Source organism: Melospiza georgiana, chromosome 4 (assembly GCF_028018845.1).
Source record: "Melospiza georgiana isolate bMelGeo1 chromosome 4, bMelGeo1.pri, whole genome shotgun sequence".
Taxonomy (NCBI): domain Eukaryota; kingdom Metazoa; phylum Chordata; class Aves; order Passeriformes; family Passerellidae; genus Melospiza; species Melospiza georgiana.
Window position 1 is genome coordinate 32,818,834 of NC_080433.1, and position 27,860 is coordinate 32,846,693.

Here is a 27,860-nt window from a genome sequence, read left to right on the forward strand (position 1 = left end):
TTGCCCCTTTGTTTACTCAAGACTGAAAAAAGACAAAAAAAAAAAAAAAAAAGACAGCAAAGGCTTCCGTAAAATTCCACCGCCTCCTTACATTCCAATTTATAATGTGAACTAATACATGGAATCGTAGAATCATTAGATTGAGAAGACTTCTAAGATCATCAAGTCCAACCATTAACCCAACCCTGTCATGTTCAAAACAGCCATGTCCCCACCTGCCACAGCTTTTCAAACACTTCAGGGATGGTAACTCCAACACCCACTGGGGCATCTTGTTCCACTTCCTGACCACCAACAGTGCAGTAATGTTTCCTAAAATCCAGTGGAAACCACCCCTGGAGCAACTTATCCTACTGCTTGTTACCTGGGAACAGAGACCAACCCCCACCTGGCTACAGCCTCCCTTCAGGGAGCTGTAGAGGGCAATAAGGCTTCCCCTGAGCCTCGTTTCTTCCAAGCTGAACAACCCCAGCTCCCTCAGCTGCTCCTCATAACACTTGTGCTCTGGACACTTCATCAGCTCCTTCTCTGCCCTTCTCTGGACATGCTCCAGCACACCAATGTCTTTCTTGTAGTGAGGGCCCCAAAACAACACAAGATTTGAGCTGCGGCTTCACCAGTAGCAAGTATGAGGGAAAAATGTTAACATAGTTAATACACTTCCATACCGTAAAGACTGCTTGATAACATAGCTAGGGAAGGGAATTTCCCTAACACTGTGTGGCAGTAGCAACTGGCTTTGCACAATGAATTATTCTGTGTGAGGTTTTGCAGCAGCTCCAGCAGGCTTGACCTCCATCCTGCCCCTTCCTGGGTGCCTTCCCTGTCACCCCCAGTCTGGTCAGCCTCTCCCCAGCCCAGTGCTCCCCTGTCTGTGATACAGGCAGGAGGGGTCCTGGGGAGAAGCACTGCAGTAACAGAGATAGACTCAGTTTTTCTCATTCTGAGGTCAAAGCAGAAGGATGACATGCAGTTATGCAAAACCTCAGAGTCTAGTGTACCTCAGTGGCCTGGGGTCCACCTTGCTGCATCTCTTGATCTTTGCCTCAGCCCTGGGTTTGGCTCCACCTTGGTGTGGAAGGGGGTCCCGAACTCATTCTGCTGCCTGCTGGTGCTGGCTCCCCCTGCCCTTTCAACCAGGATACCTCCAAAAGGCAGGAGATGTGCCAGGGGAGAAAGAAGCCTGCAGGAGAATGAAAACACATCTGCCACTCTGCAACAGTCTGGAGAGGGGAGGCAAAGGGGAGCAAGACAGGGTTAAAGAAAGCTGACATCACATGGCCACTGTGGCGTTTTTGATCTTGACAAAGGCAGACGGTTTCCCTCATTGCCAGCATGAGACAAATTACAGGTGAAGCAGAAGAGATTACAAGATATTTCTGGCTGTTTTTGAGTTTAGTGGGGGGAAGGGACGATGAATTCAGGGCAGACATGTCCTAAAGACGGGAGGCAAGCAGATGAAATAAATAACAAGAGCCAGCTCCCAGGCTGGGGGGATGTAGGGAGCAAATAGAACAATGTTCCTTTTGGGCTGCTGAAGGTGTGGAAATATGGTAAAAGCTCTGGCACCCACCTCAAAGGCGTTTGTTGTCTTTCTGCCCCGTTACTTATTCTCTGGCCCCACTGAAGGACCTGGGTGGCTTTAGGGTCTTGTCAGGGACATGCTTGCTGTGCCCTGCTGCTGCAGGCTTCCGTCTTCTCACCATGCTGGTGTCTGTTGATATTCAGCAGATCCAGATAAGCTACCACTCACCCACAGTTAGAAAATTGTTTTTTGTGGTAGAGGACATTGTAAGGAAGTGGAGACTGGTCAGGCACTGTGCCTGCAGCTCTTGCCTAAGATCTGTAAGTTGGCAAGGAGAAGAGGGGAGAGGGATGAGATATGGTTGGTGTTGGAAACCAGGGTGTATTTTGCATGTCCCTGAGTAATTGTGTCAGATTGTTTCACCTCTTGCTGCCCCATTTCCTGTTGCAAAGTGGGAGTAATGAGTTGATCTTTGCTTCTGAGTGTGCAGGAGAGCACAGATGGGTGTCAGTACACTGGCCCAGAGTGTAAGCAGAAGGGACAAGAGCAGGGCGTGATACGGAAGGAGAGGGCTCCTGATTTTACTCAGTGGGCCATTGTACATTGCTCTGGTAGCACAAACCATTCCACAAATGGGTAGAAGTGTATTGCAGTCAACATGAAGATGTTCTGACGCTGCCCAAAAAACACAATTGACATCAGCAAGACTTGGCCTGGCCATCATGAGTGCTCCCTTGGAAGGGGACAGCTGCTCCTGCAGCAGGACTGCACCAGCCAGTACAAAAAATGTTAAAAAGCACACCTTGTCCTCACGCATCCATGGCCAATTTGCTGTATGATTCATGCAGTGGCTGCATCTTGAGATATTTTCTCTCTGATTTCTCCCTTGGCTCTCTCTGAGCAGCCAGAGGAGCAAAGGAGACAGGCTTTGGAGACGGTCTAGAGAGGAGCACTGACCCCAGCATGGTCCCAGCTGTCTCAGTGACAGCTCCCAGCTCCTGACAGCCCATTCAGGAGGAGCTCCATGAGATGTCACCCTCTCATGCATTACTGGCTCCAGGCTGACTTCTCACTGTCCCTCCTGGGAAGCCTGCAAAATAGAGCTCGTGTGTATTTGATTGCACTTGTTCTCTCACTAATAGACAAAAATTATATCATTTGCAGCAAGTGCAGATTATTAGAGAAATTAATGACATTTTCACATATGTTGCTGGCAACTTCTGCTTCCTTTGGCAAAGGCTCTTCACAGCTATATTTAGACCCAAAGTAAGTCAGCTTTTTTTGTTCTGCTCTTTAATTTAACTCACTATACACATTTCCTTCATTTTTGATCAGCTCAGCAAAGCTTCTCTAATGGGTTGGGGGTTTTTTTGAAGTTGCAGGAGCACCCAGAAGTTGGGTTAGTCTGCTTTCCCACCAGAGTATCCCCAACTGATGCCCTGCCATGCATCCTGTGTGCCTTCTGCATCCTGCAGCAGCTCCCTCACCTCCTGCAGCTGAGCAGGGAAGCATTTCTGTGACCCTTGCTGAAGTTTTGTCCTCTACTGCAGACCTTGGGGAGGGCAAGATTGATAAACTCCATCTTCTCCCATGCTTCTACCTACATTGGGAGAGCAATACTGGGAGGTGGGTGTTGCTTTAAAGACTGGCATCGACCTGGGTCTGGTCATCTCAGAAGATGCTGATAAAGGGATAAAAGACACTAAAGAACAGTGGAAAAACTTGTTAAGAAAGACTGCAATAACACTTAACCCGGCCTGGGATTAAGTTGAGCTCAGTACATTGTTTGTGCTGTGATTTATGGATGTGCTACAAGCAGGAAGCACGTGCCTGAGGTTGCCTGACCATCTCCTTTTTTTCTAGCCAAGGTTTTTGTCTTGGTTTTGAGAAGGGTTTCATGATTTCTGCTCTGGCAGGGTGGCCCTCTCACATCAAACCTGACCCCATGTTACCTTTATCCCACAGGTGAATTTGTGGTTGCCCAGAGACATGGAGGGAGTCAGAGGCTTGGTGATAGGCAGGTGTCCTGGGATGAATGGCTTTGAGGGGCTCAGTGTGTGCACAGACACTCAGAGGCTTCCTGCTAGCCAGGTGAAGGGGGCTGGAAGGCCCCAAGGCAGCAGGCAGAATGATATGCACAAGCTTATGCCTGGAAGGCCCGAGTGGCACAGAGCAGCCTCCTCTGAGGTGGAAGCTGAACTGCAGCTGAAGTGTTTCCATGCAGATTGAGCTGCACTGGCACATCAATGCCTGGAGCTGTCTTGCAGCTTTAGCTCTTGTTGGAAACCAAAGGCTGTGACAGCACCTGAGAGCCCAGTCAGGCAGCAAGCAGCTGCATCAGAGGCACGGGGTCTTCAAGCGTGTCCCAGCTCCAGCAGCACAAAGCCCCGTGGTTTTTTCTTGCTGTGTCCAAGGGTCAGACTCATCTGGGGAGATTCCTGCTTGAAGCAAGAGAGGCTGCCACATTGTTACCTTGCCCACTGCTGTGGTGGTGGCTGCAGAATGACGTGATCACCATTCCTTGTCACATCCTCCCAGTGTTTGCGTGGCAGGGAAGTGAGCCAGAGGAAAAAATGACCTCGTGAGTCAAAACTATTGCTGTTCTGGGGTTTTGGCTGCATGAGCAGCATGCTGGCATCAAGCCTGAGCTTAAATCTGGGAATGAGTTGAAGACTGGCAGATCCACACTGGCTCTGATGTGACTCTGAGGTGACCTAGAGCAGAGACTCGGGACAGTTGGCCAGGGAAAATGGGAGGACCTCACACGTTGTGGCATGAATATACCTGGCCTGGCAGTTACATCAAGAAGAAGTGAGGCTCAGGAGGACCTAAAGAGGATGAAGAGGAAATCACAGAGCATGCCAGTCAGCTCCCACGGCTCCATCACAGCCTTGTCTCTGCACTGGTGGATGAAACCCTGGCACAGACCAGGTGACAGAACCTTGTCATGCATTACCCTTGGAGCTGGCAGGTGTGCATGGGCTCCGTCACCATCCACAGCTTGGCTTGGAGAGAGGATGAACTCCTTTGTGCCTGAAACACAACCTACTGGGAACTGAGACCTCAAATCTCACAGCTCCTGGAGTGTAGCAGACACAAATTCGGGCCTCATACATTTCAGTGGGTACTATTAATCCTGAAAACCTTTACAATAACCCACTGTGGCACATCTGCAGGGCTGTAAGTGTCAAAAACTAAGTGGGTGGAGCTGGACAGCGCAGGCAGGAGAGCAGGCAGTTCTTCGGGCTGCAGCCAGTTGTTTGATTGATTTTGCTAAAACTCTTTTGTGTTAAACAATTTCTGGGTCATGGTGAAAAAATCTCTGTAAACAAAAAACAAACCAAACAACAAAATTACCTCAATATGAAAAAACCAAACCCATTTGCATGTTCCTATTTTTGTGCTGCTGAAAAGCTGAAAATGTTTTAACAAAACATCTCTTGTCAGCAGTAGCAATGACAGTACTAGGTATGGATTCAGGAAAACGGTATTTCACTGAAAGCAAGAACAGTACTTCAGACAGCGTTGTTTTTCTGTTTCCTGATGGAAGATTCTTTTGGTCAAAGTGTTGATTGGTTTAATTTTACATAAAAGCCCTGAAGGGAGTACTAACCCCCATTTGCCTCTAACCTCCCTCTCTCTCTCTGCCTCCCATCCACTGATGAAAAACCACCAGTCCCCAGTCCTTGGGCTGCACACGCTGGTAAATCTGTGGAGCCTGAGCACTCTGTCCATCTCCATCAGCTCTAGCTCACACACGTGTGCCCCAGCATTCCTCCTCCTCCGGGGCTGCAGCCGGGCTGCGGATGATGCGGGAGGAGGGAGAGCATCCCGCGGGCAGCTCCCTCGTGGCTCTGACCCGGGTACCATGTGCGGGGGAGCTGGGGATGCTCGTTGCCATAGCGACCTCTGCTAAAACGCTCCCCCCTCCCCGCGCCGGGATGCAGCCGGCTGCAGCCGCTCTTGCGTGCGTGGGGGGGTGCCCCGGGGAGGCTGGAGCGGGGCTGACACCGCCGGGGAGGCGGTGGGGGAAGCCCCCGGGAGTCCCGCTGGGCAATGAGGCCACGCTGCTGGCTGCCTGTCCTTCCCCCGCCCGCCGCGGCTGCTCCCGCCATCCCTCCCTCCCTGCCTGCCTGCCTCCCGCCCAGCCGCGCCTGTCGCCTCCCGCTGTCGCCCAGCTCTCCCGGCGCGGGGTGCCTTTTCCCTGGCACTGCCTGGCCGGGAAAGGAGCCTGACTCATCCCGGCTGGCACCCGGCAGATGCCGGAGGGAGCAGTCCCATCCCGCCGCCCTGCACCCGTGGAGGAAGGTAGGTGACAGGTGTCAGGGCACGGAGCGGTGCGTGCTGGGGATGCGGTGCGTGGCAGCGAGGTCATGTCTGGGTCCCAGCCATCGGCAGCTGTGCCCCGGGGTGCCAGGTCTGGGGGAATCTCCTGCGGTCGAGGTGAGCCCACGGCTTGTAATGCTGCAAAAGGAGTTGCGCTCCCAGCCATGCCCACGGGAGGGTTCTGTACCCAAATTCTCCTGCGGGCTGCTCCCAGCCTCCCCCAGGCACTTTGTGCCCTGCCACTAACACCGTGGCCCCCGGGGCTCCTGTCACAGTGTGCCCACAGCACCTCGGGGGCGGTGGGAGGCGGCATAGGGGATCCACGGGTGACATTGAAGGCAAGAAGCGGGAGTGAGGTGTAGTGCAGGTTTAAAAGGGTCAGACAGCTTGTCTATATAAGACATGGTTTTGGATGGAGGACCAAGGACTCTTTTGTGTCTTTGGGGGGACATGGATGTCCCACTGCAAAATGAGGTGCTGAAGATCAAGTGCTCTGGCAAGGTTAAGGCACATTTAATATCCGCAGAACTGCTCCAGAAAGCTGACATCTTTAAATGAAACTCCCTCTTTTCAGTATTTGCAGCCAAAATCTGCTCACCTGCCTGGCAAAAGCCGGCTCTGACACCTCATCCAGCACTCGGCATGGCCATGATGAGGACCCTTCATTGAGGGGGTGGGGATGGTGAGCAGCGTGAGGACACAGCAGGACAGGGCTGCATAGCAAGTAGGATAAAGAATAGGTGGCTGGCGAGGAGCTAGGAAATGCTGGCTCTACTAGTGATGGAGGAAGGATGAATTGGGAAGTGTGTAGGGCTGCTTTTTATTGCAGTGCTTTTTTGGATGGCAGCTTCACTCACACATTTGGAAAGTGGATGATCAGGGAAGCGAATGAGGTTATTGGCTTTCCTCCCATCAGCCCAGGAGATCCAAGCTGAACTCACCTTCACAGTGTCCCTAATCCTGCCCATTGCTGTTGCCAGCCAGGGACAGATAGCAGCTGCTGAGACACCTTAAAAAGGGGGGTGCAGCAGCAGCCTGAGATCTCCAGGATGTCTGCAGATGCAACTGGGGGGTGCAGGGGGTGCAAAGGAGCTACTTTTGCAGAGCGTGTAAGAAAGCTGTGCTGAGGGGTTTCTGGCCCAGAGATCAGTCCCAGCTGCTGAGGGGAGGGGTTTGTGGAAGGAGTTTGTGCCTAATTCCTTACATGGTCCCCTTAGGTGCTTTAAGGGAGGCCCCTCAGCTCCTCACAACACCTCTGTGATGTTGTTGGAAGTTATGGTGGGAGCTTTCCTCAGCAGTTGTTCACCTTAGGAAGGCACAGGCAGCCATGAAGAGGCAGTAGCAGTGCCCAGATCAAATCCATGCCAATAAGTGGGAGGAAGTCAGGCATTTTCTGCAGTTTCTTCTTGTGGTAATAAGAACTGCAGCTTGTTTCAGATCTTACCCTTTGACAAAAAAGTTACTGTTACAGGTCCTCCTGGGACAAGAGGTGTCCAGAAGATAAATGCTGCTGGGCACATTGGAAACAACGGATGCTGTGGTATTAAAAAAAAAAAAAAAAAAACCAAAATTAAAAAGTCCAGCCCCTGGTGTGAAAAAGGCACCAACCTTATAGGCCAGGAGCAGAGAAGAGGATGGAAATGCTCAGAGTTCTCTCCAGCCTCCTTTTAACTAGCCCTGTGCAAGGAATTTGGGGATAGTTTGTTACTGCAGAGGAATGACTTGGGCTATGGTCAGACATGACAGCTTTCATCTGTCTGGAAAACCAGGAGTTTGATGTGGGTGCACTTCAGTGTGTCCCCACAGAAGTCAATGGGCATTTCATCATTCCCACCAAGGGGTGAGGTTTACAGAAAGCCCCCTTTCAGGACTGCATTTTTGTGCCCGAGTCTGGCATCGCTGTGCTCTCCCAAGCGTGAGGGTGCCAGGTTTAATCCACCAAAGCCTTTAACAAGCAGCACATTCACAGTGAAAACCCAGAAGATCTGGTGCCTGGTGAAGTTGTAGCTGTGTTTTTTGTGTGGGATGATTTTTGATCCCCTTTTCTGTCCCTGCATGATCCGCACCTTGCCTGTCATTTTGGTGCAGAGCAAGCAGCAGAGCTGAACAAGCTGAGTACCTTTGCAGGTTGCAATGTGGGTGGCTGTCTCCCTCCCAAAGGATGGGGATAAGGGATGGGATCAAATGTGATGCCATTACAGATTTAAATGGCCCTAAGTTAGGGTGCTTGCCCTAAGCATGGCATCAGCAGGGCTGTAATGGTGGGCAGAGAATGTGCCAGGGCACCAGCAGGTTATGGGGCTGAGACCCTGTTTGTTCACCCCTCCAGAAACATTCAGCCCTGACCTCTGGACAAGGAGATGATTGCTCCTTCCTGCTCTCCCATGTTCAGTGCTGGCCCAGCAGCAATCACACAGTGTGGTGTTGTTTTGTGCTCCCCAGGGCAACGCTGCTCCGGACACACCTCGCACCCGGCTGGCCAGGGGCTCTTGGCAAGGCAGATCGGCTGCTCCCGGTGAGTGCCCCCACTGCACAGTGGCTGATGTGGTGGAGGGATCTCAGGCCTGCTCACAGACTGGTGCTGAACCAAGGACCCTGAGCCCTGGCAAAGCAGGACCTGAAATAGAGGTGCAGTAAGGGAGGGCTCAATCCTGAGCCAGACCAGCTCAGACTGGGAATTCAAAAGGGTGATGGGGTGTCAGGGGAAGCAGATTTTTTCCCTCAAGCAGGAGGTGAGAAGCAGCTGTATTTACCCACTGCCTACTTTTAATCACTGGCAGCCGGGCTGGGGGCAAGCAAGCTCAACCCTCTCTGTGGGGAGGGAGTGGGATTGACACCCTGTGGAGGGCTCCCAGCAATGACCCCAAAAGCATTGACCTCTCCCAGTGGATGAGGTGTCTTCATGTGCAACCAAGCATAAGCCAGGTGCAGCAGGGCTGTGAGGAGGGACTGGGCACTGCTGATGAGGCAGATGTCTTATGATCAGTCTTGGTGGAGGAGGTGGTTTTTGGTGGTGAAGGTGTGTTTTAGGTGCTCCCACTGCATGAGCTTTCTCTCCTTTTCTCTGGCAGCCATGCCCCACTTCTTGGATTGGTTTGTGCCCGTGTATCTGATGATCTCCATTCTCATCCTGGTGGGCTTTGGAGCTTGCATTTACTACTTTGAACCAGGACTCCAGGAAGCCCATAAGTGGCGAACACAGAGGCCAATCATGGAGCGAGACCTTCGGAAGACGCTGATGATTCGGGACAACCTGGCCTTTGGGGTGCCTGAGGTCTGACAAGCTGCCCATTGCAGCCAGAGGAATCTCTCCTGGGTGGGCAGCAGACCACAAGCCTCACTAGGGATGGCAGTCCTGCCCTGGTAAAAGTGGGACTGGTCTTCACTTTGCTCTCTGCTGATCTGGGTCTCGTACTCCTCACTCACCATTCTGCCCCTTTGCTTCTTAGTCAAGATTTGTTTGGCTGGGCTTCCCATGTGCTCACAGCTCTTCAGCCAGCCAAGGACTTTGCTCCTTCCTGTGGCCAAGACTGACTAACCACTCAAATGAAATATCCCTTGTTAATCACTTGAGTTTGAGCTGCCTGGCACCTTGACAGGATCTTCAGTAGGAAAGGTACCAGGTTTTGCAAAGGGATACAGAACCTTGTACTCCCGTTCCCTAGGTTAAATCTAACACAGTCTGTCTAAGTCCAAGGGGGTTTTTGGGAAAAATAAATGGGGTTTCCATACAAATAGTTGCTTCAGCTGAGCTCTTCCCAGCACCCACTCTTGATGCTAAGAGGTGAGCTTGCTGAAGCTCTGTGCAGAGGGACCTAGGGCTCAGTGAGCCTCAGAGACTGAACATCTTTATCGTTGCTAAATGCACACCCCTTCTGTGTCTGTTTGGGAGAAGGAGAACATCCATCCCTACATCCATTCCAGACGCACCACACTGAAATTAAAGGTCTTTATTAAAGAGGTTGGTTTAAGTCCTGTGTCAAGCTAGAACATTCTGCAGCTCTGCATGCAGGGGTGCTGCCAGACTTACCACATCAGCCACTCCTGATCTGTCTGACCTCCTGCTCCTCTGTCATGGAGGGAGATGGGATAGTCTGTGAAGCTACTTGCACTTGTTCACTGCACTGCAGAGCCCTTGGACAGGCTCTTTTTCTCAACTGTTTCCCAATGAGAGTTGTGAAGCATCCCTCAGCCCTTTTCCCCCCTGCATGTCTCTGAGAAGGAACATTGAGCCTGCCAGATAAATGGGCCCATTGTACCACCTTTGCTTTCTGGACCCAAGCCGTATAATGTGAGTCTGGCACAAAATCCCATGTTTATAGGCTTCCTGCACTGTCATGGGGATGACCAGCCATCGAAGTGCTGTATGAAGCTGTGACACTGGGCTGAGAGGGATATCCCCATCCTCTCTCTCCCTGACAGCCCAGTGCAATGCCCAGTGTGTACAGGAAGGCCTGAGAGAGCAAGGAGCCTGTGGCAGGAGGTTGTGTCTCCTCTCCTCCCACCCCAACATCCACCCTTTGCATGCATGTAGGTGCAATGGTGCAACCTGTGAATGCTCTGGACACAGAGGGATCCTGTGTGCCCCTCTCCTGCATTTCCCAGGTATGTTAGCTGGTGCCACCATCCTATGTGCACATGTCTGTGCATCCTGTGCCATCACCTCGGCCAGCCAGGATATTGGCAAACACACCTCCAGCGTCCTTCCATTGTTATGGCTCTGTGCTCCAGTCCCCAATGGCTCCTTTCAGCAGCAGGGCTCCTCAGGCCAGCTGTGAAAATCTGCCACAGCTCCTGGCTTGTGTCACTCAGCCTCACCTGTGAACCTGGGAGCAGGAAGTTTTCTCCTCCATCCCCAAAGAAAGAAGGAGAGTTCACTGGGCTGCTGTGAGTGGTTTATGCAGGGAAATGCAGTGAGTGGGATTACCCCTGTGCCCAAAGTTTTGCTTGCCCTGGCAAGGAAAAGCTCAAAGCACAGGTGCAGCCTGGAAGTTGGTAATTCTCTGGGGATCCAAGTTAATTTTTAGCTCTAAGGAATGGATCAGGACATCCTGCAAATGTCCTGGGTATTCCTGGGACATTTCATCTGCCAGACTGCAATTGCATTACCATTCTTTTCTACACCAAAACTAGGCACATTGGCAGGAGCTTTCTGGCTCTGTTTCAGACAGAGGACAAGTCAAGAGTCCTTTGGTTCAGCCAAGTGACAGAGACTGTGATGCAAGTACCCTAACGGGGGAGTCTCACTCAGCAGGGAAAGGCAGTGAATAGGATTACTGCTGTGCCCAAAGTTGTACTTGCCCTGGCAAGCAAAGACTCAAAAGAGCAGGTGTAGTCTGAAACAGATACATTTTCATGACTTGGGACTGTAAATGGAAATGACAAGGGGCTGGGTTGCATGGCATGATGTGCCACCCTCAGCTGCATGGCTCACATTCCCTGCCCTCTGGCACATCACAGCCATATCTCCAAACACCAGCCTGGAAACCTGCTTCCTCTCCTCAACTCCCTGATGGGTGGGATTGCTCTGTAAACAAACACAACTGAGCTGTGGGGTAGCATAAAAACCTCTCCACTGGAGCTGAGGGGCTTGGAGCAGTCAGGAAGAAGTCAAACTGGAGGAAGGGGAGCCTGCACTCACAGGGGTCCCAGAGCTCTCCCCTGCTCTGTGTTCTCCTCTGCATACTGCTGTAATTGTGTTGAGCTCCACTGCCCATGACTCAATGCAGAAACTGAGAAAAAGAAGACAGCAACTTGGTGAGGGCTGGATTAGAGAAAAACTAATTGTTCATCTCCTCTGGCTTACTTTTTGTGCTGTTTAGCCCTGACACAATCAGCATTAAGCCAGGTATTTTCCATGGCTATGAAGGACTATTTTGTCAGCAGTGTCAAAGGCTTCTGCAGTGGAAATGTGTGACAAACTGCTTGGTTGATGCTTTGTTTTCCTGTTGTTCCCCCTGGGAGCTGCCCCCTCCAGCTCTGGGCAGGCAGCAAGGAGCAGTCTGCAGTGAGGTTTCCTTTACAACAGGGTAGGTCTCCATCCACCGGGCTCCTGTGCCAGCTACACTGCCGGGCTATCCTGGAATAATTAAAAGCAAATGCTGCCTGAAAACTGAGATTGTTTTTCCTCTGTGGATCTGTGCAGCCAGAAAGGCCTCAGGGAGAAAGAAATAGTCACAGATACTGAATTAAACTGCATAAAGAATCGGAGAAGATACTTATTGCTGGAAATACTACACAGTATCAGGTTAGTTTTTTTCATGTTTTCTGTCTCTTTGCCCTTAAAGAAGCAGAGAACTCACACTGTCCTGAGCTCTGCCTTCCACCAGCATTCCGAAGTACTTGATGTGGGTCATTGGATGGTGTTCCTCTTCTACTTCCTCAGCCTTGGTCACCTGAGATCATGCAATCATTGTCCCTGCCACACTGTAGGTGCTGTGGGTGCCTGTCTCTCCTTTTTTTTTGCTCCCCCTTGCCCACCAAACCATTCATATTCTCATCCCATCCCACCAAAACACCTTTCTCCTTTCCTCCTTGTTTATTGTGTTGCCCTTCAAAGCCTCTTACAGTGAGGAAGGTGTAAAGTAGCAAGCTGAATCCCTCTTGACCCTGACAATGCCACAAAGCTGGCAAAATTAAGAAACATTCATAATAATTATGATAATGAAGAAGCAAAAGAAAATCAGAGCAAGGGAATGAAGCAACAACTTGGACAAACATCCAAAAAGTGACCACTGAACTTGTGCAGTGGGATATAAATTGTTGCACTGGAATATGCCATTTGAGGGGGAAAAACTAAGAGAAGAAGGGAAAACATTTCAAAAATTCAAACATTTAAAATTTTTTTTTTAATCACACCCAGTGTCCTTGGAAGCAGACAGCACAGGCCTGACCTGACCTCTGCATCACTCCTGCACCTCCTGCCACGGGAGCAGGGCAGGGGGTTCGTGTTGTGGAGCTGCCCGCGCTGTGGGGCTGCTGGTGGCGGAGGTCAGGAAGGTGCTGGGCAGGGGCAGGAGCGGCCATGGCGCCCAGCGTGGGAGCGAGCCATGCCGGCCACAAGAGCCCCATTGTCCGGCTGGAGGCGGGCTGGCCGGACAGGCCTGGAGGTGGGGGCTCAAGCATGTGGGTGACAGCAGCCCCAGGGAGCTCTGCACCCCGAGACACCACAGCCCTGACAGCAGGGACGGCCTGGGCCCAGCCCTCGCACCTCCGCTTCCAGCCCGCAGCCGACCATGGAGGAGGAGATCGCCCTCCCTCGCAGCTGCCTGTCCGCCCCCGGCAGCCCCAGCGGCCCCAGCCGCATCCCGGGCCCCTCACGGCGGCGGGACGGGCCCCTGGCCGTGGCCGCCCCCACGAAGCGGAGCTGCCTCTCGGTCACGCTGCGCCGGGCGGCCGAGCCCGGGGGGCTGCCCTGGGAGCGGCTGCGGGGCCCGGCCCCGGTCACCCCGATCCCCCCGCGGCCCCGGCCCGTGGCGACCGAGGGGCCCCAGCCACACCGCAGCTCTGATGGGACCGAGGCCACCTCGGTGGCGAAGATGGGGCTGTCCTACGCCCCACCACGCTCCGGTGGGTCTCCGCTGACGGGCAGAGGGAGGGAGGGAGGCACCAAGGGGTCCCTTGGCGATGGGGCAGGACCCTTCAGGGTGATGAGAGGGAGGACGGGGGCTTCCTCCCCTTGGAGTGATTTCCTCTTGACCCACGCAGGAATCAGGGGTGGGCAGCAGTTGGTGCGGGGACAGCCCGTGTGCCTGTGAGCCTGGCACCCAGCAGGAAGATAGCCAACACGATGGTCACTGTGTCAGATTTTCTGGGTGCTGGAATGCCTGCCTGTCTGTCTGTCTGTCTGTCTGTCCAAAGCCAGTCTGTCCACAGCTCAGCCTAGCTCGGGGTAACTGCTGACAATTCTAAATGTTCCCAAAACCCGAAGTGGGTGCAGTTTTCTTTTTGTCCCAGAGCACTGCAAAAAGAGGAACCCCAAACCCTTGCCAAGTCTGCCAGGCATCCCACAGCCTGGCCCCCACCCAGGGGGGTTGATTTGTGGTGGAGGAACACGTGGTGCTCCTGTCATCCCACTGACTGGAGGGTCACAGCATTCCCAGATATCGGTGCCCCAGCACAGCATGACAGGTACACAGGGCCTGTCGGGGCCAGGGCTCACAGGTGTAGGAGGACATGCAAAGCAGGGAAAGGGCATCCCCCTCCAAAGATACCAGCAGCCAGAGGCAGCCGCACGGCTCTCCAGGCACAGGCACATCCACAGGAGGCACATGGAGGTGCCTGCCAGAGCACAGGGGGATGTGACCTGTGTACCGCAACGTGGTCCAAGTGGGAGGACCTGTCCCTGCTCACCGCACACAGGCACACACAGGTTTGCACACACACGCACGCAGAGGGGACAGCGCTGGCTCTGCCTCTGCGCCTTGGGCTGACAGCCAGCAATCACAGTGCTGGAGGAGAAAAGGTTTCTCTCACCTTCACAGCAAAGCTGAAGGGCAAATCGCTTTCGATGAACCAAAATATTCTCAATTTCCTCCCTCTGGGAAAGCAGAAGGAGATTTTGCAATCCCCTGATCCTACGAAATACCTAGGGGCAAAGAGCGCCTTTTCTCAGCCCCGCCGGAACTAAGCTGTGAAGGGTTAAATATGCCCCTCCCTAAACAAGCAGAGATGCTGAAAAGACTGGGGAATTGGGAGGGAAAAGGGCAAGAAAAGGCCTGGGGGGTGTGGGTGTGCAGTGAGGGCCCCTCCAGGACACGGGGGCCCCATCGGCAGCGGCCCCTCCGTGCCCGAGGCCATGCCCCCCCCCGCAAGTCAGGGAGGCTGCCGGGGGCCTGGGATGGAGCCGGGGGAGGGTGCGCGGGGGGAGATTTTGCGGAGATGTTTAATATTCAGGTCACATGACGATGGCAGCAGGAGCAGCACCAGCATCCCCGCTCTGCTGAAATAGCCACTGGAGAAGGAAGGGAAGGAGAGAGGGGGGAGAAGAGGACACAGGGAAGAAAGACAAAGGTAAAAGCAAGTGGAGCTTTGTAGCCCACCGTGCTGCTTCATCAGCGTCAGGCTAGAAAAGTGGGGGGAGACCCACCCCCTTGGGAGAGGAGTCGGAGACAAAGGAAGCTTCATGTTCAAAGGTAGGATGCTCCGGGCTTGGCAGGGCTGGGCAACGCCAGAGGGACACCGCTGGGGCTTTTTGCGCAGGCATCCTCTGTGTGCCCCCACGCTGCCCAGCTCTGGGCATGGGGGAGGGATAACCCCGGAGGGCAGTGGGGGAAATCGGTCTCGGCTTTGTCTTTCCTCTGTTTGTTCTCCTTGTATGAAGGAGAAGGAGCAGGGCTGGTCGTGGTGCTGATGGGGAATAGGTAGTGCCAGGCACTGCTTTGAAAGGAAGGGATAATCCAGCTGGGGAGTGCCACAGGCACCTGGCTTGTCCCTTGCCAGTGACAGGCAGTGGGGATGTGCTGTGCCTCTCCCTGAGCATCTGCACAGGAGCCAGCAGGCTTGCAGGCAGGGGCACAGGCAGCTGTGGTGGTGTGGCTGCCATGGTCCAGGGGTGCTCAGCATCCTCTCGCCGTGTGATACAGCTGTGCCACCCAGGGGGTGAGCTGGGACATGGGACAAGGATTGTACGGCTGGAGAGCAGCACCAAGGGCATGGCTGGGGCTGTGGTGGCTGGGCTGGGCTGTGCCCAGCTCCTTCACCTCCAGCTTCTGCATCTCCAGAGAGGCTTCAGCACACTCTGCCCTAGATTTCACTGCAGCCGGGCTCTTGCCCAAGCCCTTTGCAGAGTGCTGAGAGGAAGAAAGGCTGCTGTCAGGAAGGCTGCAGCAGCCCAGAGGATTGGGGTGATCTTCAAGCCAGGCAAAAAGATCTGGTAAGGAGAATGGTTCTGTTCTGTACTCTGAGGTCAGCCAGTACATCCGGCAGGGCTCAGCCATTGCACTGCACAGCTGAAAGAAATGCCCTGGGGTCATCATAGGAACTGAGGAGGGAAAGGTATTTTTCCAGTGGAGAGATGCTCAGTGCAGCACCTCTGCGGATCTGAAGCAAAGCAAGGAGCAGGTCCTGATGGCCATGAGCTCCAGGGAGGCTGTACTGCTGAAGCAGCTGCTTGCTTTCTTTCCTAGGAACCTGGCATCACCATTTGAGGGCCTGCTTCTGCCAGCCACCTTCAGGTTTTGAACCCATTCCTCCTCCCTGTTCCTTGTCTACATGGAACAGGGAGGACGTCCAGAACCAAATGGGTGGAAGGGGCTGGGGTGAGATGTGAGTGAGGACCACTGCCTCCAGCTGCAGAGGGACAACCTCGTGCTGCACCAGAGGAAAGCTGCAGCAAGGCCATCCATGTGTTACGTGGGGGTTAAATAGCTTTTCCTTGCTGGAAGCTGGTTTGTGGTGAGCACTGTTTGCAGCTCTCCCTCCCTCTTGCCAGAAAAAGGATGGGAAGGCAGGGGGAGGGGATGCGACTGTATCTGGGTTATCAGGACATAGTAGATGTTGGTCCCCACTACCTGAGCCCCCAAGGGATCTGCAGGGCCACCTCTGTCCCCACACAGGTCCTGTGAACATCAGAGCACGAAGGGTGGTAGATCAGTGGTGGTGTCTGCTGCTGGCCACATATGCTGGCCTTCCAGGAGGAGGTTCTGGGGTGGATCAGTGGGTGTCAGAAGCAGGAGCTAGCTGGGACCATGGGGACCTCTCTGGGCACTCATTGTGGTTCTGCCTGTCCCTGCCTCAAAAGCTGTGCCATCCCTTGATCCAGTCACATGGAGCATCTCCTGTGAGCCAGATAATATTCCCTAACAGCCCAGCCCAGGGCCACCTCCTACCGGATCTGGGCAGCAGGGGGGCATCACCAGCTACAGCCCTCTTAAATGAGCTTCTCTTAGCACACAGAACAAAGCAGCAGGGAAAAGGGGAGCCTTGTAAACAGCATATGTAAGTGGTTAACCTTGGCTAGCCCTCTATTCATTATCAGCTGTACTGACTGTAGTGCCCTCTCACTGAGTCATTACAGGGGACAGCTGCAAGGGCTACGGGATGAGCCCAGGACACGGAATGCCACCCCTTGATCAGCCACTCAGTGTGCTCAGGGGGCTAGAACCATTAGCTTTAGTGCACATAAAACAGAGCCACTCCCAGGAGAGCAGGCAGGCATGTTTCATGTCTCAGGGACAGCTCTGGTCCTGGTTTTGCACAGCCCAGCAGGCTGTTCCTCAGCTGGCTCCTTGAATTCATCTGTGGGAGGCAAAAGGTGAAAAGTCATGTGCAGAAAGATGAACCCTGGGCAAATTTCTGCAAAATGGGGGCTTCCCTGCCTGAGGCTGTATGGGAAGGAACCCCACACAGAGAAGAAGGCAAGTGACCTAGAGGAGAAAAGCAGGTGGCTTTCTCCTGGTCTCAGGGTTTTCTATAGCTGCCCAAGAACCTGAATCTGAAATATCTGCCCTAGTCACTGCAAGCTCCTGCCTCCAACACTGAAGCTTGTATTATGATGTCCACAGCAGTTAGCAACATCTCCTGGCTCTGGGCAAGGCTTTCCTTGGTGAGATTGAGGGATGAATTATGAACCTCTTAGTGAGCCTTGAGGCTGACAGCAAATTCCCTCCTTCCTCTTCCCTGTGTAAGAACAAGGGTTGAAGGAATAAAGGAGAAGGCATCAGATTCCCTGAGGACAAGATACCACCCAGGCAATGAAAGGGTCACAGCCCACATGGCCCCTGTTCTGCACCCATCCCATGCAGCTGCTCAGCTGGGCTTTCTTCCCATCTTGACCTGTTCCCTTCTACCTTTGGAGTTTATTTGCCCCCATTTCTCCAGTAGCCAAGTGCCTCACTGGGGCCACAGCCCCCTGTCCCTAATTCCCTCATTGTTCTGTTTCTCTCTCTTCTCCCACTCTTAGGGCTAGGTAGGAGCCCAGCAGGGCTGTGTGGGGTGTATGTGGAGAACGCTGCAGCAGCAAAAGGGACACAGCACAGCCACACAACCATGATACAGGATATAGGTGATGTGGGCAGCCTGGCAGAGAGAGAGTAAAGGGTAGGGTGCAGGAGAACTGGCTGGCCTGGCCCCCTGTGCTGTACCTGAGAGATGGGCTTTCCTGGCTCACATCGGCTTTGATAAGTCTGAAAAAAGACAAAGGGAGCCTCAAGGGATGCTTCGTCAGCAGGAAAGGCACATACTAGTTGTGATGGGTGTGAGAGAGGATTGCAGCTGAGAAGCACTTGGTGTGGCAGGCTGCCTCCTCCAGCAGCTGCCTGGCAGCGTGAGGTGCTCCAAATTGCCAGTCTGACTCAAGCCAATGGTCCATCTTGTGCTCTGGTTGCCCCAGGGTGCTGCTCGCTGCTTCAGGAGAGGCTGATGATAGTTCAGGGTGCCTTCACTCGGTAGGGAAAAGCAGGAGGGCCTGACATCCTGCCACTGACCTCTCCTGTGAGCAAGGTGGAACAGAGGTGGCACAAGAGCCTTCAGATATTACCCACAGTGCTGTACATGAGTGGCTGTGCTACCATCATCTCACACAGGGGAAAACTCCTTCTCCCAGTTTAATATAAAAGACTTCCCAAGTGGTGAAAGGAGCTGGGTGGAGGCACCCTTCCCCCTGTCAAGGGTGACCCTTCCACAGTGTCTTCCCTTAGCACGGGACAGTGGAATATTACAGCTTATAAAAAATGTAAAATCTTCACTGTGTAGAGCAGCCCTTGTGTCAGCACTGGAGCTTTTATGTGGGAGTGCCAGGCAGGGTCCCCATTCAGCCATGGAGCCTGCTCCAGCCTAACCCTGTCCTTGAACAAAATCTCTCTGACCTCTTCTCAGTCTGTCTCTGCCTGGCTTGACTAAGCTGTGACAGGAACCCCAGATTGGTGCCATCACTTTCACCAGTCCAGTGACTTCTGAGTCATTTTCCTTGTGAAGAGGGGCATGTGTCACCACCAAATGGCAGTTGCCTGCCTAGCCGCACATGTTTTTTTCTGCTGCCAGTGGATTCTGATAAGTGGAGAAAAAAACCTCTGCCAACATGATGCAAGGGGATAATTTAGTGTGAGATACTTGAACTGAAGTGGCATCCAAAACAAATGAAGTACTTACCAAGCAAAAATGCATTCTGTCTCTATCCTGGAAAAATAACCCTCTAATGAGACAAAGCATGGGGGAGTCAAGTAATTAGAGTGGGAGAACCTCTAGTTTGCAGCTGGCTTGTATATGAAAGGTATTTGATTCCTATCCCCTTCATCTTCCTTTCCAGATTCATCCCTCACGCCTGCCTTCCCCACCAATTAGAGCTTTTTTCCGTGCCCTGTCCTCTCCCAACCTCCGCTTCCTCCCAGCGGGTGGGAGCTACTCATTAATGAGACAGAGATAAATGGGTGAGGCCTGCCCCTAGCAATGTGTGCCATCACCCAAAAAAGGGTCAGGGAGGCTGGAAAGCCCTCAGGGTTTTCTTTTCACCCGATTGTTTTACATGGAGGAAGCAGAGATGAGGAGGGAAAGATGCAGATAATTAATTTTCTGATCATGATGATTAGTTTCTTGAGTATGACAAAAACTATTGGTTGATGGATGGGAGGCAAGCACAGAGATTATGGCCAGGCTTTCACTTCCACCACTGTCTTCCTCTGAGGAATTCAGCCCGTGCACCACAACCAGTAATGCGGCCACCCCTGGCAAGGGCCAAGCATGCAAGTCCTCATGGCACATCCCAAACAAACTCTGTTTCAATGCCAAGACTTCACACATAATTTTTTTAAGTCTGTTCCATCACAAATTTTATGGTGAACTTGGAGGGCCAAAACACTGATGATCCTGTTGAGAACCAGGAGACAAAAATAAGGAGACACACCTGGAACTTTGAGCACCTGATTATCAGCCCAGCCATCCTTGCTGCCCCTGCTCTTGCTGTTTGAAGGGAGCCATCAATACACTACATTCTCAGTGAAACCCCCTTCACCTCCTCATCTGGAGTGGGACACAGAAGAGTGTGCTGGAAACTCAAGTAGATGTTTCTCCATGATGAGCCTTACCACTAAAATCTTGACATTCAGTTATCCTCAGTAGCCCTTGAAAAGGCTGCTCAGTGCTGCCCTCAGCCCCTGTGACAGGTCAGCAAGGAGGCTGTTGTTACACCTCCATGATGATTTTTCAATCTTTGTCCCCATGTAGGACCAGTGGACAGCAAAAACGAAGCAGCCATGTCTGAGATGGTGCCAGAGCCACGACAAAAACCAGTCGTACCAATGAAGCCCATGGGCATCAACACCAGCTTGCTGGGCTACATCGGTATCGACACCATCATTGAGCAGATGCGCAAGAAAACCATGAAGACAGGTTTCGACTTCAACATCATGGTTGTAGGTAGGCAGAGACCAGCTGAGGAACTGGGAACCATGGCCAGGGACTGTCCCAGGGACTGAGGCCAGGTGGGAGAGCAAGCCCTGCTGGGAGGGCATAAGGGAGCAGACAGAAGTTGCTCTGAGGGAAAACAGAGCCTGCACAAGACAAGGAGACCTCCAGCCCTTTCCCCTGCCAGCCTGCCTGGGTTCCTTGGGCCTGCTGTCATCACCATGCTGTGGCAAATGTCACAAGCTTCCTCTCTGCAATCCTCAGGTCAGAGTGGACTGGGAAAGTCAACGCTGGTAAACACCCTCTTCAAATCCCAGGTGAGCCGCAAATCTTCAGGCTGGAACCGGGAGGAGAAGATCCCCAAGACAGTGGAGATCAAAGCCATTGGGCACGGTAAGAGCCAGGCTGCTGGGGTGGAAGCAATACTGATGCCTCAGCATAGTCTTGCAGAAGATCCCAGCAGTCTATGCAAAGAGTTCTTTGGTATTAGGCAGCTCTTTCTCCATAGGAAGCTAAAGGACAGTTTTAGATGGCCTCAGAGACAGAAAAGGCTTTTCTTAAACTGAAAAGCCCCTGATGCCACAGCCAAAAGTGAGGGGTAGACAAATAGAGAGACTTCATCACCTAAGACATTAGTCTGCAGTTGTGGATTAAGCCTTGCTGTAAGTCATGTTCACCTGCAGTAACATTTGATAAGCTACACAAGTTGCGTTGTTGGGTCCCATCCCAAGCCTGGTAGTGCACAGCTCCTCACAAAGCATCAGCTCAACTCCTGTGGTGGTGCAGGGTAATGAGCATCATCTCAGATTCAGGATGATGCATTAGAGGGGAGAAGTTGTGTTAGGGTAGGTACTACCTTTGGGCCACAGACTGAGCACAAATCCATTTTCCTGTGACAGAGTGGTGTAAGGTGGCTTTTGTGTAGATATTACCAAAATTTGGGGTCAGACATGGAAATGAGGGTCACAACTGTTGAGGCATGACACAAGCTGGTCTGGATATGCTTACTGGGCAGGGATGAGGGCACAGCTCTCTTGTTCCCTTGTGGGACACAAAGACATGTTTCATGACAGAGCAGGTCCCCAGGGAGGAGTATGATTGTTTGCAATTTTTCCCCCAGTCATTGAAGAAGGTGGTGTCAAAATGAAGCTGACAGTGATTGACACACCAGGATTTGGAGACCAGATCAACAATGAGAACTGGTGAGTTTTACAAGGTCAAGGCCTTGTGTCCCAGAAAGGGCTGAAGTTAAGATGGTATATGAGTGACTGTCATCTGCTTGGCCCTTGAAAGCATCTGGGATCCTATTGCACTTGGGGACTAATAATGGGGCTGTGGAACTGTGAAACCATGGGTCTGTGTGTGTGACTGGGGGTATGCACATATTACATGGTGAGTGCTTATTTCTGTGGCCAGTTACAGAAACTCTTAATCATCTGTGCTGATGGTGAGATGCTTCAGGTGGATTTTTTTTTTTAATGCCTGAGACTGCTTTGCTGCTGTCAGAGGTGGGAACACTGTGGGCAGGAACGCGAGGAGATTTGTACCAGTCTATTCATCTCTCTTTCCCACTTTAACAGCTGGGAGCCTATTGAGAAATACATCAACGAGCAATATGAAAAGTTTTTGAAAGAGGAGGTGAATATTGCAAGAAAGAAACGAATTCCAGACACGCGCGTGCACTGCTGCCTCTACTTCATCTCCCCTACAGGGCACTCGTACGTACACTCCCCCTTGTCCTTCTTCCAGCCCTTGGTACCTCTGTGGCAGATATACACCCTACACTGCTGCACCTCAGACATGGATCCAGCAGGACTGGGCACTGTTTAGCCTAACTTTGGGAGCTGTGGGGCTTGAAAGGGTCTAAGCTTACAAGAGCAGGAGAAATGCCACTGTGGTTTTTGGGAGAGGGCAAAATGGATGGGAAGAAGGAGATGAGAACATGGTGGCAGCAAGCAGGGTATGTACAAGGGAGGGTTCACTTGTGCCCTGGTGCTTGGACAGTCATTAGGATGAAAGGCTTGGAGGGTAAAAAGTGACCCCTTCCATCTTGTTCCTTCTTGGGCTGCAGCTTGCGGCCTTTGGACCTGGAGTTCATGAAACATCTCAGCAAGGTAGTGAACATCATCCCAGTTATTGCTAAGGCTGACACCATGACCTTGGAGGAGAAGACTGAATTCAAACAAAGAGTGAGTATCTCCTCTTCTGGATAGGATCCTTCCCTGCCCTGGCTTGGAGGTGGGAGAAATGAGTGGTATCCTTCTTCCTGGGATTGCAGTGCAGTCCCCAGAGTGTGCACAGAGTCCAGCGCTGGGTTGCTGGGTTAAGTCCTAAAGATGCTGCTGTTTATATCTCTGAGGGCATCTGTTAGAGAAGGAAGAAATGTGTGTATCCTTGTGATGTCTTGTGATATGTTCTGTCATGGGAACTGGACAGCCAGACAAGTAACTGAGGTTGGGAAACAGACTCATCATTGCTGCCTTGTGTTCTCGCTTTACTGTGCACTTCCTTGGGACAATCCCTCCAGCTTCTGCCCCCTGGAAGGATGTCCCAGATGTGTTTGCCTGGCCTTGCCAACTGCCTTCCCTTCAGGTTTGTGCTGCTTTGTGCTCCAAAATGTCTTTCTGATTAGGTGCGCAAGGAACTAGAAGTAAATGGGATCGAGTTTTATCCCCAGAAAGAATTTGATGAGGACTTGGAGGATAAAACAGAGAACGACAAAATCAGGGTAGGAAACATTTTATTGTGGGAGGGGAAGGGTGGATGAGGAGGGCACCACATTTTGTTCTGCACTTCAGCATTATTGCCCTCACACATAAGAAATAAACAGCTTTTTAATCTCCATTTCTGTGGTAATTGCAGTCTCTTTGCAGGGATATCTGTAATGTAAAGCAGAGTAAAGCAGCAGTGAACAGCTGCACAACCCAATGGATTGCAGAGTCTCCTGCATTCTGTGCTCTGGAAACAGATAATTTCTCCCTGCGCTTAGAGATATCTGGGTCCCCAATAGCTTCACCTACTGTCCTACTTCCCTGGAAAGCTGCATATTTACTCCATTTCTGGCTTTCCTCGGTATATTTCAGCCATTAAACTTGATGAATGTTCATGGGGCTTATGGGGAAGGATTATTTGAGTCCCGTCTTTCTATTGTAAAGAACTACAAATCTGTCAAGAAATACTCACCTTGAACTATCCATATGAGCATCTCTGGGCTGACAGACCCCCTGTTGGTTATGCTAAGGTACTTCTCTGGTCATCCCCCTCCTCAGAAATGCTGGAGATAGGTGCAGAAAAGCTCTGCCCCAACTCCGGAGCCCTTGGCACTGCTCCAAGCTATCCACACAGCTTGTTGGGGTGCAAGAACACCTGGAAAGCAAGAGTCCAGAATTCTAGGGATAGCACTGAGTGATGAAAAGGACAGCCAGTGAAGTTTTGCTCTGGAGAATCTCTTCCCTTGGAGAAGGTCTTGTGTTTGTTGAGCTGAGAGGTGGAAAGGTGGATGGGGAGCCATGGTGGTACTGGTCTCTGGAATGGGTTCAATGGATCTTTCCACGTGTCTCTCCCCAGCAGGAAAGCATGCCCTTTGCAGTAGTGGGCAGTGACAAGGAGTACCAAGTGAATGGCAAAAGAGTCCTGGGCAGGAAAACACCTTGGGGAATCATTGAAGGTAAAAAACCTCTTGCTTATGGGAGCTGAAAGTACTGTCTGCAGATCACAGTAATAGACAAGGGGCCAGATAGCATGTCTTGTGGCTACCTTCCCATCCCATTTGTGACAAACTGCTTGAAACCAGCCAAAAGGAGAATTCTCAAATACCTGTGCCAGGAGGGAACTGCCATGGTCAATATGGTGCCACTGTCACCACCTGGCAGAAGCTGGAGCCACTCTGAACACCATGATGTGTGAAGCTAAGCTCCTGAGGTTGTCTTGGTTTTCAAATGAAAATTCATGTGTGACTGCTCTTAGTGTGTCTCCCCAATGCTCGACAGTGTGGCGTTCAGACAACTGTCTGTCCTTTCTGAAGTATGCAAGCTCTACCCACTTGGAACCTGTCCCCATGGAAGTGACTTTCCCATGCTCTGTGTCCACAAAGGGGCTGTTGAAAAAATCAAATGTAACAATTGCTTGCTTTCTTTTCAGTGGAAAACCTCAATCACTGTGAATTTGCCCTACTTCGAGATTTTGTCATCAGGTAAGGTCATGGTCATGCACCAGTTTGCTCTTGACGAGCTGGGAGTCTTCCTGAGATCCAGTCAGAATTAAATAGCCCCTACTAAAAGGGAAATAAAGTAAATTTCAGGCAGTGAAAGCTTATGTGGTATAGGGCTGGATTGAGTTAAGGGGTAGATATTCTAGTGCCTCTCTTAGTGACACTGTGTCAGGTAGGTGCTAGTTTTCATGTATGAGCTGGATGCTTGGAAAAAAGCAGGATACTACTACCCCTCTCAAGGTTGCAAAAACTCCCATTAAGGGAGTTAAAACAAAATCCCTTCTGGTTGCAAAAACTTTTATTTGCTGCTGACAAACAGGTCAGCAATAAAGAGGTCATTACCACATCCTAGACTGTGTTTCCTTCCAGGTTGAAGGATGTGCTGGAACATCTGAGCTGGAAGTGAAAATCTTCATATTTCAATAGCTTTCATTGTCCTGTCTTATTTCTAGTCTGTTTCATGAAGCTGCCTCAGCACAAATGCTGCAGGAAAGCTGTAGATTCAGGGTGACCTCTCTTCCCTATAAAAAGATAAACACAGTTCAAAATCAAAGCCCTGTGGCTAATTCCACGTGTGGGTATGGTGCAATTGAGACATTTGGCCAGGTACAATGCTTTGACATCACCCTACTTTCCTCTTTTTGTTTTGTAATACCTTCTGCAGCAGAGCTGCTTTTCCAAAGTCTTTCAGTAAAAACATCCTACCCAAATGATCATCACAAAGCCTGTAACAATCCAAGCCCCCAGGCTGTGAGTGGAGGTCAGGGATGATGCTCACAGCAGTGTTCTGCAGCTTATGATCTGCAGTGAACCTGATACACCTCCTGCTGCTTCCTTGCCTCACCACTGCTTCAGATAAGCCCCAGTCTGCTCTGACACCAGGAGGGCCAGTGGCTGGGCCAGTTGCACGGGTGAGAGAAGGGCAGAGCACTGGCAAGCACAGCCAGGAACTTCAGCCCATGTCCTGCATCCTGCCTGTGTGTTCTCAAATGCTGATGCTCTAGCTCTCAGTTGTGTATGATGACACCCATGCTATCCATGCAGAAAGAGGGGTAACAATAATTAGCTAAACTGACTGACTGAAAAAATCTGCCATCTATTTGGGGAATAAAATTATCATCAGAAGAATAATACTTACTGTTCTGATATTGGCTATCATATCCTCTTTCCCAACCCACTTTGTCCCCTGCAGGACCCACCTTCAGGACCTAAAAGAAGTGACCCACAACATCCACTATGAGACCTACAGGGCCAAACGGCTGAATGACAACGGAGGGCTGCCCCCCATGACTGTGGAGACAGAGGAAAACCACGAAAGTAACCTGTGAAAGAGCCTCCCCCTCCATGGTCACTGGTGACTCTGGCCAGACAACCCACCCCTGCTACCCCTGACTCAGCCACGGGCCTGTCTCTGCAGCACGTGGGAGCGAGAGGATGCGAGTGTGAGCGTGCGGTGTGCGTGTGCCTCCCTGTGTGCCAGACAGGGACAGGGCATCCCCCCGGCCCTCCCAGAGCGTTCCCATCCTTGGTCTGTTTGTGCACAGTGCACTGTCCCCCAGCTTCCCTGCTCTCCTTCCTGTGTCTCAGCTGTGTATCTTGTCTGGGGGAAATAGTGGTGGGGGGGAAGGATTTCTAGGGGTGTGGATTTTGGAGGGGGGAGGTGTGGGGCATGCTGTAGTCCTGTTTTTATCACTTGGACACAAGGCAAGGAGAGACTCTGGGAGAGATGGTGGAGTCAATGCATGCATGTTTCAAGAAATGTCAGCAGAGATTTCTCTTGGATCTTCCATGGGTGTAAAGGCAGCTGGTTGGTCTGAGGGCATGGTGGCCTGGCAATTAATCCCCTTTTCTTGCTGTGGCTTCCCAAGGGGAAATGGCAGCTTGGAACAGGATAGATGAGAGAAGACTGGCACTGTTTTGTGGTTCAGAGCAAGTGACTGGTGGGAGGAGACAGAATTAGTTCTTGGCCTGTAGCATCTGTTTGAGAAGCATCAAAGTACTTGGGGAAAATGGATATATTTTCCAAAAGACGCAAAACCCAGGGGGAAAGAACGTGTTCCTGCTGCAGAGGGTGCATTTGCCCTGCCCAGCAAGAAGGTCAAAAGCCATGCTTGTGACACAGGCATTCGACTCTGTGCAGATCAGACCAAGCTGTGCTGGGGTCACCCCATGCCCCTGCTGCAGTGGTCTTTCTCCAGCAGCACCGAGCAGGTCCTGGCCAAACCCTTCCCCACAGATGGCCCCTCTGCTGTATGAGCACAGGGAGGACAGTGCCACAGGGCGTCCCTGCTGGGACCTCCCCCAGGGACAGCTCCACTCGGCATAGCACCTTGGGGATCTTGGAGGAGTGCAAACAGCCATGGATTGAGAAGCACTGGGCCAGGGTGGGGCACAAGAGACACCTCTTCCCCATTCTCCTCATTGAAATGGCTGCATTTGCTACTGTAGCAGTGCTGCTCCTCTGCTCTCCTACTGTGCCATGTCCTCCTCCACTCCTGTGCTTTTGTCCTCATTCCCTTTTAGCCCTCCATAGTTTTCTTCCTTCTTTTCTTTTCTGTTTTTTATCCTTTAAGTCTCTCCTTCATTTCTCCAAGTACTTGAATATTTCTCTTCTTCAGGCTGTTTTCTCCTTCTCCCAAGCTCTCACATCTTCTTAACAATGTGCTTTTGTGTCCTGTTGAGAAGCTTTTGTTTTACCTTTCCCTGGAGGGGATGGGGAGGGAAGGTAAAGACCAGTGAGCAGAAAGAGGCACAGTCTGGGTGTCCCTGAGCGAGGTCAAAAGTGTCAGGGCTGTCTGGGCAGAAGGAAGGAGGGGAGAAGACCAGAGATGTCCTGAGGCTGGCAGTGTCTGCCTGTCTCTGCATGTCACATGGCTGGCAGGGACTGTCCCCTCCAGGAGAGTTGCCAGCCAACTTGGAATGCCATGGCCTGGCACCCAGCAAGGGGAAGAGCAGGGCTTGGGATGGGGGTTGGAAAGGCTGGTACTGGAGGGAGGAAGAAAACATCAAATGAGCAGCAGAGGAAGACTCAAGTCAAACTTGATGTTGGTTGATGGAGCTGTGTGGGGGCCGGGGCTGGCAATGGGGCTCTCCAAGCCTTAGCAAAACTGTCAGGAGCACGTGTCCATCGTGTGGCTTTCGCTGGTGCTGTCACTGCAAAGCAAAGGTTCTCTTCACTCTCACTCCCACCTGTCCACACCAATCAGCCATTCTCAGCAGCACTGGGACGTGAGGGCCATTCCAGCACTTCCATGTCCTTTCCCCACCCACGTTCACAGCTCCTGGTGTTCCTGTATGCAGTGTGTGCGTGCAGCCTTGCACACCCTGCCCCTGCACCAGGCTCCTCGGTCCTGCAGGGAGCAGGAGCCTTGTCACTGGTGCCAGCAGCCATTCCATGGACCCCTGCAGAGACCACCTGGCCATGCTGCCACCCATGCTGCCACCCAGCTGGCCCTGCTC

At 52.0% G+C, this 27,860-nt stretch overlaps 2 protein-coding genes across 4 annotated transcripts; both read left to right on the plus strand.

Moving 5' to 3' along the window:
- The first annotated feature begins 5,451 nt into the window (after positions 1–5,451).
- SMIM45 (small integral membrane protein 45) lies at positions 5,452–11,967 on the plus strand. Its single transcript, XM_058022447.1, has 3 exons — positions 5,452–5,833; positions 8,294–8,366; positions 8,923–11,967. Exons 1-3 carry the CDS (start codon positions 5,582–5,584, stop codon positions 9,129–9,131), a joined length of 534 nt encoding a protein of 177 aa, XP_057878430.1. The 5' UTR covers positions 5,452–5,581; the 3' UTR covers positions 9,132–11,967.
- Positions 11,968–14,720: 2,753 nt separating this feature from the next.
- Positions 14,721–26,758, plus strand: SEPTIN3 (septin 3). 3 transcript variants are annotated; one of them, XM_058022634.1, is made up of 10 exons: positions 14,721–14,985; positions 20,012–20,203; positions 20,456–20,584; positions 21,312–21,393; positions 21,772–21,909; positions 22,263–22,380; positions 22,824–22,919; positions 23,762–23,858; positions 24,332–24,383; positions 25,594–26,758. In XM_058022634.1, exons 1-10 carry the CDS (start codon positions 14,976–14,978, stop codon positions 25,727–25,729), a joined length of 1,050 nt encoding a protein of 349 aa, XP_057878617.1. In that variant the 5' UTR covers positions 14,721–14,975; the 3' UTR covers positions 25,730–26,758. The 3 variants fall into 3 exon arrangements, with proteins under 3 accessions (XP_057878617.1, XP_057878616.1, XP_057878618.1); XM_058022633.1 differs by having other exon boundaries at positions 14,722–14,985; positions 23,759–23,858; XM_058022635.1 differs by having other exon boundaries at positions 14,722–14,863; positions 23,759–23,858.
- Positions 26,759–27,860: the final 1,102 nt, after the last annotated feature.